Here is a 13,206-nt window from a genome sequence, read left to right on the forward strand (position 1 = left end):
AATGAGGATCATTATTAATATACTAGACCTTTTTATTATATTCATATGTGTTAGCACATCATTTTATATCCTCACTATTAATATTTATGTAATTAATAAATTTATTATTATTTAAATTTATAACAAACAAAATTGTAAAAACTAAAAAGTTGTAATAGCACTAGGGGTGCTGAAACATTTTATAATTACAATAAATAATAGTTTTCAGTTTCAATTACAAACGAGTTTTACAGATAATTTATTTAAATATTTTACAAAGAATATCCAATGATGTTTGAACCCACTACTCTGCTATATTTATGTAAATAATGAAAAACCATAAAATATCATTCATGAGTCCCTCTTATCCTGGTTTCCTCGTTTTCTCGTTTTATGTATTATATTCACGATTATCGTAGACAATAAAACACAATACAAACAATTATTAAAATTTAAATAATAATGCTGGTTAATAAGCTTATTTGAAAAAATATAATAATAATAATAAAGTCTATTAAGAAATACATATAATACTGTTATAATACCAATATATTTATTTTATTTATTTAATTTTTTTTTTTTTTTATTAGCTTTTAGTCAGTGACTATAACAGTTCAACAATTAATATTATTGAACAATATTATGATAATAGTATAGAGAATACAAGAATAAAAACAAAACAAATGAAAATGTAAATATCTTACAAAAATAATAATATATAATTAAATAACAAAACCAGTTCCAATATTAAGTTTATTACATTTTTGATGATCACTACAGATTTTATGTTAAGTATAAAGAAGATATTGGGAGGAATGTTAAGAGATTTCAGATAACTGAGTAATATTCAATGTTTAGTATGTGATAAAGGACAGTCAAAGAGTAGACACTTTCCGTTCAGTATAATGTACAAGGAGGAGAGTCATTTAATTAATTCAATTCAAGTTTATAAACGTGATTTTGTAGAAACTAATGACTCACGAAGAGTCGGTTAAAATGGATAATAGTAGATCCAGGTAGATCGAAGTTATCGGTCAAACATTTTTTTTTTACTATATTTGAATAAATTGTTTTAAATAAATTTGTTGTTGAGTGGAAGATTATTCCAGTAATTGAACCGTAGATTGGGATAAAGGCAGTCCACGGTTATTTAGCTAAATATGTTAGAATTGTGTTGGAAGTAGATTTAGCTAGCCTATCAGCTACTTTGTTATTATGTATACTGATTTGGCTAGGTTAGCAATAAACACACATAAGTTGAACAAAACCATTTGACTGATTGAGGGATTTATTATATAATTTGATATGAAAAACGAGAAGCAATAGTTTAGAATTAAATGAATTAGATTCTAGGGATTGTAAGAAATTGGTAGCTATTAAATAATTATTAAGGGCTAATTTGAAATTAGTTGCAATTTCCAATAATACGTTGATTAAAATAATTTTTAGATCTTTGAGAGCAATGTTTAATTGTTCTATTACAAGATTAATATACTTATTTGAAGTGGAAACTATTATCGGCATAAATTAGGCATTTGTGATCCAACCATGAGAGATGTTTAGCAATAATATTCTTGTAAACGATGAAAAATATGGAGCTGATTAGATTTCCTGTGAAAGATCAGTGAAAGTAGAATGAGAGTTAAAGAAACCAAATGAGAAGAGAAAACAAGGTTCCTATTACTAAATAGAGACAGCAATAAACTGTAAAATTTGGGAAGAGCATTCAATGAGGTAAAGTGATCAACAAGTGTATGGATATTAATTAAGTTGAAAGCACGTCGTATGTCAATGAAAATAGAAACGAAATATTCCCTACTATTGAAGGATTGATTAATATAACCTATGAAGGTTCAGAGGCATCAAATAGTGTTCATACCCTTCCTAAACCCGAAAAGGTTGGGTGGTAGCATACAATTTTATTCGAGCCATCAATCGAATCTGGTTTTGAGTATATATTTGAATATTTTATCGAGTGACGAAGACAGCGCTATTGAGCGAAAAGAAATATTAGAGTTTGGTTTAGATACGGGTTGATTCTATAACAGCTCCAAGCGACAGGAAATTGTTGAGTGGCCAGTAAATTATTTAATATATTAGCGGGAAGATATTTTAATAAGATGGGGAAAATGTTATCAAGTTCTGAAGTTGTGGATTTCCGCAAAGAAATGGCAAGATTTAATTCGGTCACGTTAAAGTAATTTGTAAGAACACAAAGGAGTAGAGTACGAGAGAGATAAAGAAATTGAAATTCTGTTTCGAGGGGGACGTAACATGGGGTAACTTTGGAGCAAAATTTATCGAATCAATTGTTGTTGTTGGGACGTTTGATAGGTTTTATGAAATTTTTAAACCGTGATCCATAGATGTTGAATTGAGCATGCTGGATTGATATTAAAGCAGAATTTCTTTCAATTATTTATTTTTTCACTCTTAAGTAGGCGTGTAGTTTGGGTGTAAACTTTTCGATATTTTAGAAAGTCAGATACGCTACCAGATCGTCGAAAAGCTTTGAAGTGTAGGGATCTATTTTTGATGGCAGAAAAACAGAAGGGATTCCACCACAGGGGAGAGGGTGAGAAATTATTTTGGGTTATTTTTTTAACAGGTATAGTCGTATCTACGGCAATGTTTAAGATATTATTAAAAACAGAATAAGAATTATTTGAGGTAAGATCATTGGTAGACTAGGAAATTGCATCTTGAATTTAAAAAGAGAAGGAAGTCTAGTTTACATTATTGTAGTCACAGTGGATGAGGCTGATATAGTTGATATAAAAATGATGGTTTGATAATAATTAATTCAATAGGCGATTGTTTTTAGCTGTGATAATAAAAGAATATAGTCTTTTCCATATGGTTCACTCAGAGTGCGCCATGATAATTTTCAAAAAAAGTTCAAAGGAACAGAAAGATAGATTTAAAGCCGAATTAAACTACTCAATGTGTCTAGGGCTTCCATAATTTAGTATGCAGAGTCCAAGTGAATTAATAGTACTATAAATAATAATTCCACGACGAGAAGTCAAATAAGAGTACCAAGTAGGGCGGAAAGAATTGAAATCGCTGTGAAGTAAAGAGTTACGTGAGATAATACAAATTAAAGTTTGATAAATATAAACAAGGATGTTGGAACTGTTAAGGATGTAACAAGACCATACCTCTAAGAGTAATTGGAAATATCAACACCTAGGGTGTTCATTTTGCGGTTAGGTTAGGTTATTTTGGTACTAATATTAGTGATGGGAATAGTCGAATCATTCGATTGTTATTTTTCGATTATCATAATAATCGAATGATTTTAATAATCCAAATAATGGTACCAGATACATTTATCAAAAGTAAATTAATTGAATTATTCGAAAAAATTGCGAGTTTTACTTATTTTCCATTGGGTACTAAAAGAAGAAGTCGACTGTCCATCAATATTGTATTATTATTTATTTTAATTTTAATCATTGGTATAATTCCCGGTATCGGTAATCGCCACACTAATTGGTTTCAGAGGCGGACGCAAAAAAAAAAATATCGGGGGCAGGTTTGAAAAAATAAGAAAAATTACCGTCAGGCCCGTATTTAAAAATTTAGCACCTCCGGGCATATTATTTATGCCCCCCCTCGCAACAAAAAAAAAAAAATAATAATAATATAAAACTTATTATTTCGTCCATAATCGTGATTCTTTAATATTAAAATATATCTTATGAATGAAAATCGTTTAATAATTTTTTTAATTAACAAATTAAACAAATTATAACATAATAAACACACTATTTTCTTTTTTTTTCATTAGGTACATAATTTTTAAAATTAATTTTGTTAAAATATTTTGCCTCTCCTGAGACTTGACGCCCCCGGACATGTGCCTACCCGTGCCCCCTCTAAATACGGGCCTGATTACCGTTATTTTGAAATAATTGATTATTGACTATATAGATTGACTATTGTCGATCGTTATCATATGACCACACAACACAAAATTTAGGGAAACCGTCAATCATAATGTACTATTGTAAATAATATTATATTGATTACGTATATTTACTTATTTTTACTTACTGATAATAAGCAACTTACAAACACGCATTATTTTTACGAAGTGTTGCCATCATGGAATTTCAAAAATTTGAGTTTTAAGTACTAATACCTTTTAGAACGTTTTTAAAATTACAAATTATTACAAATTCACTTTTCTTAACAAAACATTTTTTTTCTAGCATATTCTAATCGTATTTTGAACAATTTATTTTTTTAAGGTACATAAGGTAGGATAACTACGTTTGAAATTAATCATCCATTCATTTCGGGGGGTGGAGGTTTTTGAACCCCAAAACTCCTCCCTGCGTCCGCCACTGATTTGTTTAATACGTATAAATATTTGGATTGAAAATGCATTTTAATTTCACGATTATAGATAATCATTTGATTATTTATACAACCAGTTCAAATAGTTAAATCATGAATTATTCGATTATTCGATTTTTTTTTTTTTTTTTTTTGATTACTAATCATTCAATTATTGAAATCATTCGATTATTCCCATCACTAGCTAATATGTATCGAAATTAATGCGAGTTATGAATGATTACGGATTTGCCGCAATATTCATCAGATCAATCGTATCTGTGAACTCTAAATTGAGTTATATTATCTGAATGAGAAAGAATAAGCCATATTTCAGATAAGATCGCAACAGACCATTTTGGCCAATAAGAAGCTATTATATATAAGGGGGCTGAGCTATGAGGCTTCTTACGTACTACTGTAAGATGTTAAAATTATAATCAAGATTGCTTTCATTAGTATTGATAAGTATTTAGTATTTTATTTTTAAATCATTGTTATTTTTACTAGAAAAAATTAGTTTGCTGTAGGTTGTTTGACTAAGCTTTAAGATTATAGATGAGGATGGCTAGTAACGAGTTTAAAGATGATTCAATTAAGGATTAGAGGGAAGAGGAGAAAAAAAACAGGAAATAACGACGGAGAGTTGATTAACCTTTCCAAAAAAATTTTGAGATAAGTAATGAATCCAGGTAAAATCGACATAGATATTCTCCAATGTGTCCTGTTGGATAGAGAGCTATTCTAAACAACTGCCAATAGAAAAGGAGAAGAATTACTCCGCAGGTAGGACATTCATATTTTAGTTTGTATTTTTTTAGATTTTTTAAAATTAAAAAACTAATGATTTTCGTTTAAAATAGGAAAAATGATTTTTTAGGAATTCGGTAGCTGATTTGATATTTACAACACAATTGAAATTTTTAGAAAAAATTTTGGCAACTCGAAACGGATGCCAATTACCTGCATTTTTAATTGTGTCGTAAGTTTCGGTGAGAACCATTATTAGTCCAGTAATCAAAAGGAAAATACGGTTTTAGTGTATTAATATTATTTTTTATCATACAAGATATTTTTCACTATCTGATTGCGAGACAGATGTGAAAAAGCGGTATTATCAAGAGGAGACATGGAACCGATAGCGTGCTCATTAGAGCAGCGGTTCCCAAACTTTTACAATCACGGAACCCTTCAAAAATATTTTTTATTTCGCAGAACCCTAATGTCTTTAATTTCAATTCAACTCTAATTTTTCTAAAAAAAAAAAAATAAACAATACTCTAAGAAATATTTTTAATGATATTATTTATATTGTTAATGATTACTCTTTATTAAAATTAATTTAAAACACAATTTTTATTGAAATAACAAACAATTATTTTTTAATTATTACAAATAATTTGTAGCGATATTATTCTAGTAACTATTATTTTTTTATATAATATAAAATAATATTTTTTCCAAATATAATATAAAATAAGTTTCTCCATAACCACATACATCTAGCGGAACTCTTAGCATTATCCCACGGAACCCTAAGGTTCTACGGAACACACTTTGGGAAACGCTGCATTAGAGAAGCCGTTATTGCTAGTCCTTGTCAGTAACCATTGATGTATTTTCCGTTTATCAATGTTATGTCATTTTCGTAAAAAAAGGCCGTATTTAAAAATGAAGGATTATTAACTATTTATTGAAAGCTAAGTGCGACTGAAATAGATAGATAGATAGATAGGCTTACTGATTTTAACCGACTATTTGGAATGCAGGGCTCGAAACAAAATTTTTAATGAGTGTTGATTTAATTTTATTAGTAATTGTAGTTTGGCCGGCATGATTAGTGCCGCTCGAAGACGACGACATTATAGAAGTAGAAACTAATACAATAATTAAAAAAAACCGGAATATTTTGTCAGTGAAGCGCACAGAGACACATAACTTTACGCAACGACTTCGTGAACACGAATGATACCAATATATTAAATATTATAAAATTACAATACATAGTTGTTAATAATAATGACGGTGGTGAAATCGAATAACGAAGATTTCATTGGTAACACATTTATAACGTGGCTTGTCTCGTGATGATAATTTATTAATTTGAATCGGTCTGGCGATAAAATCTATATATATATATATATATATATATATATATATATATATATATTATCATTCGATTATTGTCAATGAACTGGTACATTATTCAAAAATATCGTATAATTTACTATAGTGTTATTTACTAGAGATGGGCAAAATACATCGATTTTTTAAAAACATCGATGTTTTTGTTCCATATATCGAAACCCTACATCAATTTTTTTATTACGATGTATTGAAAAAAAAAAAATCGATTTTTTCTAATCCGAAGTTCGATGTTTAAACAATGTATTTATTTAAACATTTTATAATTTATACATAACATACATACAATTTTTTCTTAAAAATTATCAAGGTAAACATCGATGTTTTTGTCGAAAATATCGATCACCGATGTTTCAAATGTAGATACATTGATAAATCGGAACATCAATGTTTTAAACTTTTTGCCCATCTCTATTATTTACTAAAAATATTAAATCATGAGTAGTTCATTAGTAAATCATTAGTAGTTATAATAGAATTGCGCTCCGCACTAGTACTGCCATACCTGTGGTGACTTTCTAGAAGAAACATAGTCCGAGTGTATTCCCAAAGAAAATATTTTACTTTGAGGACATGTTTTCTGCATTAGTCTCAGCATGTAAATGAAATCTTTTACTATGTAATGGTCTTCTTCAATGAATAATATCGAACCTATAAGATTTCACAATACATTAATCGAAGTACATATAATACCTATATATTACATATTTGATAAATTATGTAACTATAAAATGAAGGTCTATCAACTAAATCGATTAACCATCAAACGCAGCATAATATAGTAGTTATATCTACGAGTCGGTATCTTCGTGTTTATTATCATCACTGAAGTTCAATTTGGTATATGATGTGTTTATATTACATGAAGTATTTAATATTAAGGGTATTCGACGGTATATACAGATGTGCTATGGGAAATTTGGCAACGCTATTTAAAAGCATTTGAAACACGTGATTCACAGTAAATTTACGTAACTTACGTAATGTATATTATAATAATAGTTTATTAGTGGTTTGGATTTACGGAAATCAAACGATCTCAAACAGGAATTTAAAACTACTCAATGCAACAGAACTAATTCTTAATAATAATTTATGTATAATTCATCGGTTGTTAGGAATACCAATTGTATATGCGGAAAATGAAATGCAATTATGCAGATTTGAAAGACGAGTGAGTTTAGTGTATAATATATGTACTATAATTGTATACTATAATACGTGATATTACGTGATTCCTTGATCCTTCATCGGACGTCCGTCACTGTTAGTCTATAAATGAGAATCTTATATAGCAGAGTCTAGATAGCTTATAAAGTTTTGCGAACAAAAGAAAAAATGATTTCGGGTATCGAAAACGTCATGTTGTCAAGAAATCAATGTTCCACTGTATTGACTTATTGAGGTCATTTAAATGATTCATTGGTAGGACAGTATAAATTATATCACTGCAAGACAAGTTACTGAATAAAAAATGTAATCTAGTGAATAGTATAATTGAGTTGCCACCGTGTATGATCGAATAACGAATTATTCCATAAAAACAAAATTTCTCAAAATGTAAATTATAACGAAAAGTTTGTTATTAAAACTGCGGATTAAATTATAAAAAAATGGAATTCTAAATAAAGTATGTTAATCAAAAAGTATACTGAGTAGTTTAATTTTTTCGATTTGTTCATTTTTTTATAAAGGAAATAACACCAAATGTGGAGATTATTTTGAATCTTATCAAAAATATTGATTTATTTACCAATTTTTTCAACAAAGTAAATGAAATTATGTTTTCAATTTAATTATTGAATGATCGATTATGGAAATTTAATCACGAGTGATGACAATCAGTGCTCGACTTGGCAAAATTAAAGAAGGGGGACTATATTTACTTTAAAAAAAAAGAACGTCCCCAAAACTGGCTGAGCGTTATGATTATAGCGTTATAATAGTAGGGGGACGTTAAAATTTCTGAAAATGAGTTGGGGTACTCCGTCCCCCTGCGTCCCCCCTCAAGTCGAGCACTGATAACAATTATTTCATACATTTTATCTTTGAAATTCGGTAATAATTGTGAAAAGAAGATGTATCAAATAATGAAGTAGACACCTATGATCAGGGGCAGACTGGGCTGTGTTTACGCGTACTCGCTGTGATGGCTCAAAGTAGATTTTTTTGAATTTTTTTTTTCAATCTCCAAAATCTTGGTTTATTCAATTTATTTTTAGGGCATTACCTTAAATGCAAAAATAAACACTTTAGTTGTATTTTTGCAAAATTCTCATACGAATTGAGACGTCACACTGTTTTTGAGCTTGTCACGTGTTTTTCACGCTCGAGTCGTCGACTAAAAAAAAAAGTCGTGTGACACATCTATTTGTATGAGAACACTTCAAGATAAACAATGGTGATAGTAGTTTTATATCAGTAAAACATAATTGATTAAAACAGCTTTAACATTGTCGACTTATAACAATGATGAAATAATAACAAAATTAGGGTTAATAGAGTTTTAAATTATGTATTTTATTATTTTTGTATTTACAAAATATATGAATTACCAGCTAGATTGAACGTTCAAGAATTTTTACATTTTATTATGTATGATCTTCCTGTACTATTAGAGAATGTACCATTGGAAGAACATGTACCAATGTGGTTTATGTTAGATGGTGCACCTACTCATCATACAAATGCAGTCCGACAGTTACATTATTTTTTCCCTAACTTATAGGTAGAGGAGTTGGAAATAATGCTCAATATAGCCCAGACATAACATGGCCACCACGCAGTCCTGATTTTAACTCGTGTGACTTTTTTCTTATGGGGTTTTATGAAATAACAAATTTATGCCAAAGAAGTAAATAATAGAGATGAACTTTTGATGAGAATTAATAATATAGCTGATATCATTCGTTAAATGTATTGGAAAAAACTTGGAGTTTATTACATCGTCGTGTGGAAAAGTGCATAGAAGTGAACGGGGGTTACTTGAACAACTTTTCTAAATAAAAATTGATTTTAAAAATAAAATGTATTTAATTATGATTATTTTACAATGTTTATTTATTTATTTATTTATTGGATAAACGGGCGTGAGCCCAGGTTAAAATAATTAGGTGTACAATACAATCAAACAATAACATAACATGAATAATACAACAAAGTATAAAATATAAAATATAAATTACTAAACAATGAATACAAAAGTAAAACTATTAAAGGAACAACGGATCCTCATTGGCTAATTTCATTAATCTCGTAATAGGTTAATTTTTTAGATAGTTTCTAGTGTAAAGAGGTATTAAGAAAGGATGATTATTGTGGGTGGACCTAACAGGAATTCTAAAGTTAATGAGAGAAAGAAGGGGTGGGGAATCGAATAAGCCTGTTAGGAGTTTGTTAAGGAAAGAGAGATTATTGAAGCGACGACGATCAGCTAGGGAGGATAAGTTAAGCAGACTGATAAGAGGAGTGTAATCATGAAGGGCGCAGTTTACGTTAAGAGAATGTTTCATGTAACATAAAAATTTTCGCTAAACCCGTTCTAGTTGAAGACAAGCATCAGTTGTTTGGGGATCCCATACAACTGAGCCGTATTCTACGATTAGACGTACAAGTGTACAATATATTACTTTGAGGGAAGCGAAGAGCTTAAAGTCACTAGATATTCTTTTGACGAATCATAATACCTTAAGGGCTTTGCATGTAACTCTGTCAATGTGAGCTCTAGGACAAAGAGAGGAAGTAAAAGTAAAACCGAGATCACAGATGCTAGAGTCAGCTGGAATCAAATTAGAGCCATTCAATGAGTAATGATGAGTAATAGGAGTGCGACTTCTTGTGAATGTCATCGACCGGCACTTTTCAATATTTAATGTGAGACCGAGAGATTCAGCTCATGCGGAGAAATTATTTAAATCATCCTGGAGTTTGTGACAATCATCGACAGAGTTAATTTCGAGGAAAATCTTCATATCGTCGGCAAAACAAAGAAGTTTGCTATGTTTGAGAGAGGAGCTAGCACTGTTAACAAACAAAGAGAATAGAAGAGGTGATAGATGTGATAGATACTGGATTTATTTTAATTAGTTTATTATCCGCGGAGACCGTAGGAGTACCAGGGCTCTCGGTTCTTGCTCCGTGCGGTCGTCGACAAGTTTTTTTTATATAATAAAGTTGTTCTTTTTGTTATTTTATATTGCCGTCTTTTGTTTTTTCTTTTTTTTTCCTAACACAATTCTTAATCTTCATCTAAAAAACATATCCATGTTATAAATCTATGTAATATATCATGTATGTTTACAGAGTCGTATTAACGCATAGGCACTATAGGCACTGTATCTAGGGCCAACGAAAATGTGTGGCTACGATTTTTTTTGTAGCATGCAAATTGGTATAAACATTTTTTTTTTGTTTTCGACAATTTATAATATAAATAAAAAAATATAAATTTTATATTATATATGTCTTGGATTAAAATTAATTTTTTTTTTAACATTTGTTAAAACTTTTATCGTATAAAAATTTATAATAGTTACCTATCATATAAAAGTTTAAATTTGATTTTAATGTTGTAAACATAATTGTTTTTAAAACTTAACATTGCATGAGATTAAACACTTCCTCTTCAAAGAGAAGGTTTCTTAACCATTTAAATACTGGCTTAGGGCCTACGATAGTGTAAATCCGGGCCTATATGTTTATAAATATCTAGCTTAATTTTTAATTGTATGTAAACCTTTCGAAAAATATATATGTTTTTCATCATTTTTTTTTAATTTTCTATGTACTAGTATGTAAATAGTATAAAATATTAGTTATAAGTGTGTAGTAAAAAATGAGTATTCAAAAATGTATAATTATTTCATATAATTGATACCTATGTTTATTTTATATGTAACTAATTATGTTAATATTATCAAAAAATATAAATATCATTCAAATGAAACAGTATAACTTCTTAAACAAAAAAATAATTTTATAATATAATTTTTAGAAATTTTATGTTGTCAACACATTTTATGCTGCCATCTTTCGATTCCAGTCCTTATCATTTTTCGGACAACTGCCCCCAACTCAATCGACCACACGGCACTTACACACACATGGTAAATAAATAATCTGATGCGGGGAAATTATCGGTAGATTCGAATGTCAATATCTAATATTAATATCAATATCATAATTAGTCCGTGGCTGTCACGTCTTGTCAGTTGTCAGTAGTGATGGGCATAATTTAATCATTTCAATAATCGAAATATTAGTATTCGAGACATTTTTATAATCACGGGATGTCTCGAAATAATCATTCGAAATGTTCCGTTGAAATATAATATAATTTTATTTATAAACGTTCTGAGAAATTTTTGTTGTTTTGTGGTTGAGTAATTCAAAAATTATAGCTATATACTTATGTCAAACTTTAAAATATAAATAACTAAAAATAACCGTATGCCTATCAATATTTGTCTACCAACCAGTCCCACGAGTAGCACGAGTTGTAAATACAAATTCTCAAAGTGAACAACTAGTATTTATTAGTTATACGAATAGTTATTCGATTATGAAGATTTAAAATAATATTCCTCCCTCACTCCTTCGTTCCATAAAAATCATTCGAAATATTTTTTCATTCGATACACATTTCGAGATCAAGAAATTATTGTTTTTAAAATAAACGATATATCACTCAAAATAATCTCTGTGGTATATAATCGAATTATTATTTTGATAATTGAGATATCTTGATTACGCCCATCACTAATTGTCAGTATGTACTATCTACTCTGCATCTATGCGCAGCGGTGGATTGGCTCACTGGGATATCGGGAAAGTTCCCGGTGGGCCGGTAGTCATATTAAACACTGGGCCGATCTACTTGGATTAAAAATTATTTTATAAAAAAAATGTATTTAAGTATATTGTATTTAATTGTAAGATTTTGATAAAAACCTAGTGTAAACGTGATGTAAACAGTTCTACGAGCATTTTATCCATGAATAAAGGAGACTTTTATGGAAAATTATTATTATTGGATGGTGGGCCGATCATACGGTAATTTCCCGGGCCGAAATATTTAGCCAATCCACCGCTGTCTATGCGCAATATAAAGTAATTTAAAATATGATTAATACGATCATACGTTTAATTTAGTTCGATTTCATTAATTTATTTTCATTTAATTGTTGAGTTGGTATTGAAAAAGAACTGAAATGGAGCTAGTAAAAAAAAAACATTGAATTCTTATTTTAAATCAATTGAAGTGAAGCCAGTGAAGATCAGTATTAATATTAAATTTAAAATATTTGTTACGTACGCATTGATTTAATTTGATTAAATCGGCTGGGCTTGAAAACGTTATAATTATGATAATAACGTTATAAATGACAAGTTGTTGAAATTTGTAAACGTAATTATAACGAAAATCGATTTTATTATTATTGATATTATTATAAAAATATAATTAAAATATTAAATATAAGTATAATTTTAAGTACATGAATGAAAATATATGTTGTAGTTTGTCAATAGTTTGATTTCAATCAGTTAATAAAAAACCTAACAATAAGTTGATAAAGAACATTTTATACTAATTTATAAAATGATTTAACTATTAGGTATGACACCCCCCTCCCAAAAAAAAGTTTCTAAATACGCCACTGCCTTGTGTAATTGAATAGGTAGTTCTGCACAGTGTGTAGTTTTTATATGACAATAATTATTAGTTTTGAAAATCATAGT

The 13,206-nt window shown here is 29.0% G+C and overlaps 1 protein-coding gene across 9 annotated transcripts in view; it reads right to left on the bottom strand.

Moving 5' to 3' along the window:
* The window catches only part of LOC112693800 (alpha-1,6-mannosyl-glycoprotein 2-beta-N-acetylglucosaminyltransferase-like), a 64,015-nt gene that overhangs the window by 29,319 nt on the left and 21,490 nt on the right, over window positions 1-13,206 (bottom strand). For all 9 annotated transcript variants that reach the window (XM_025569011.1, XM_025569017.1, XM_025569015.1 and 6 more), the window contains one exon: window positions 6,974-7,119. In XM_025569011.1, the coding sequence (XP_025424796.1) occupies window positions 6,974-7,119 (146 nt within the window). The remainder of the gene's footprint in view (window positions 1-6,973; window positions 7,120-13,206) is intronic.

The sequence above is a fragment of the Sipha flava genome, unplaced genomic scaffold (genome assembly GCF_003268045.1).
Source record: "Sipha flava isolate LNK unplaced genomic scaffold, YSA_version1 117_pilon_pilon, whole genome shotgun sequence".
NCBI lineage: Eukaryota > Metazoa > Arthropoda > Insecta > Hemiptera > Aphididae > Sipha > Sipha flava.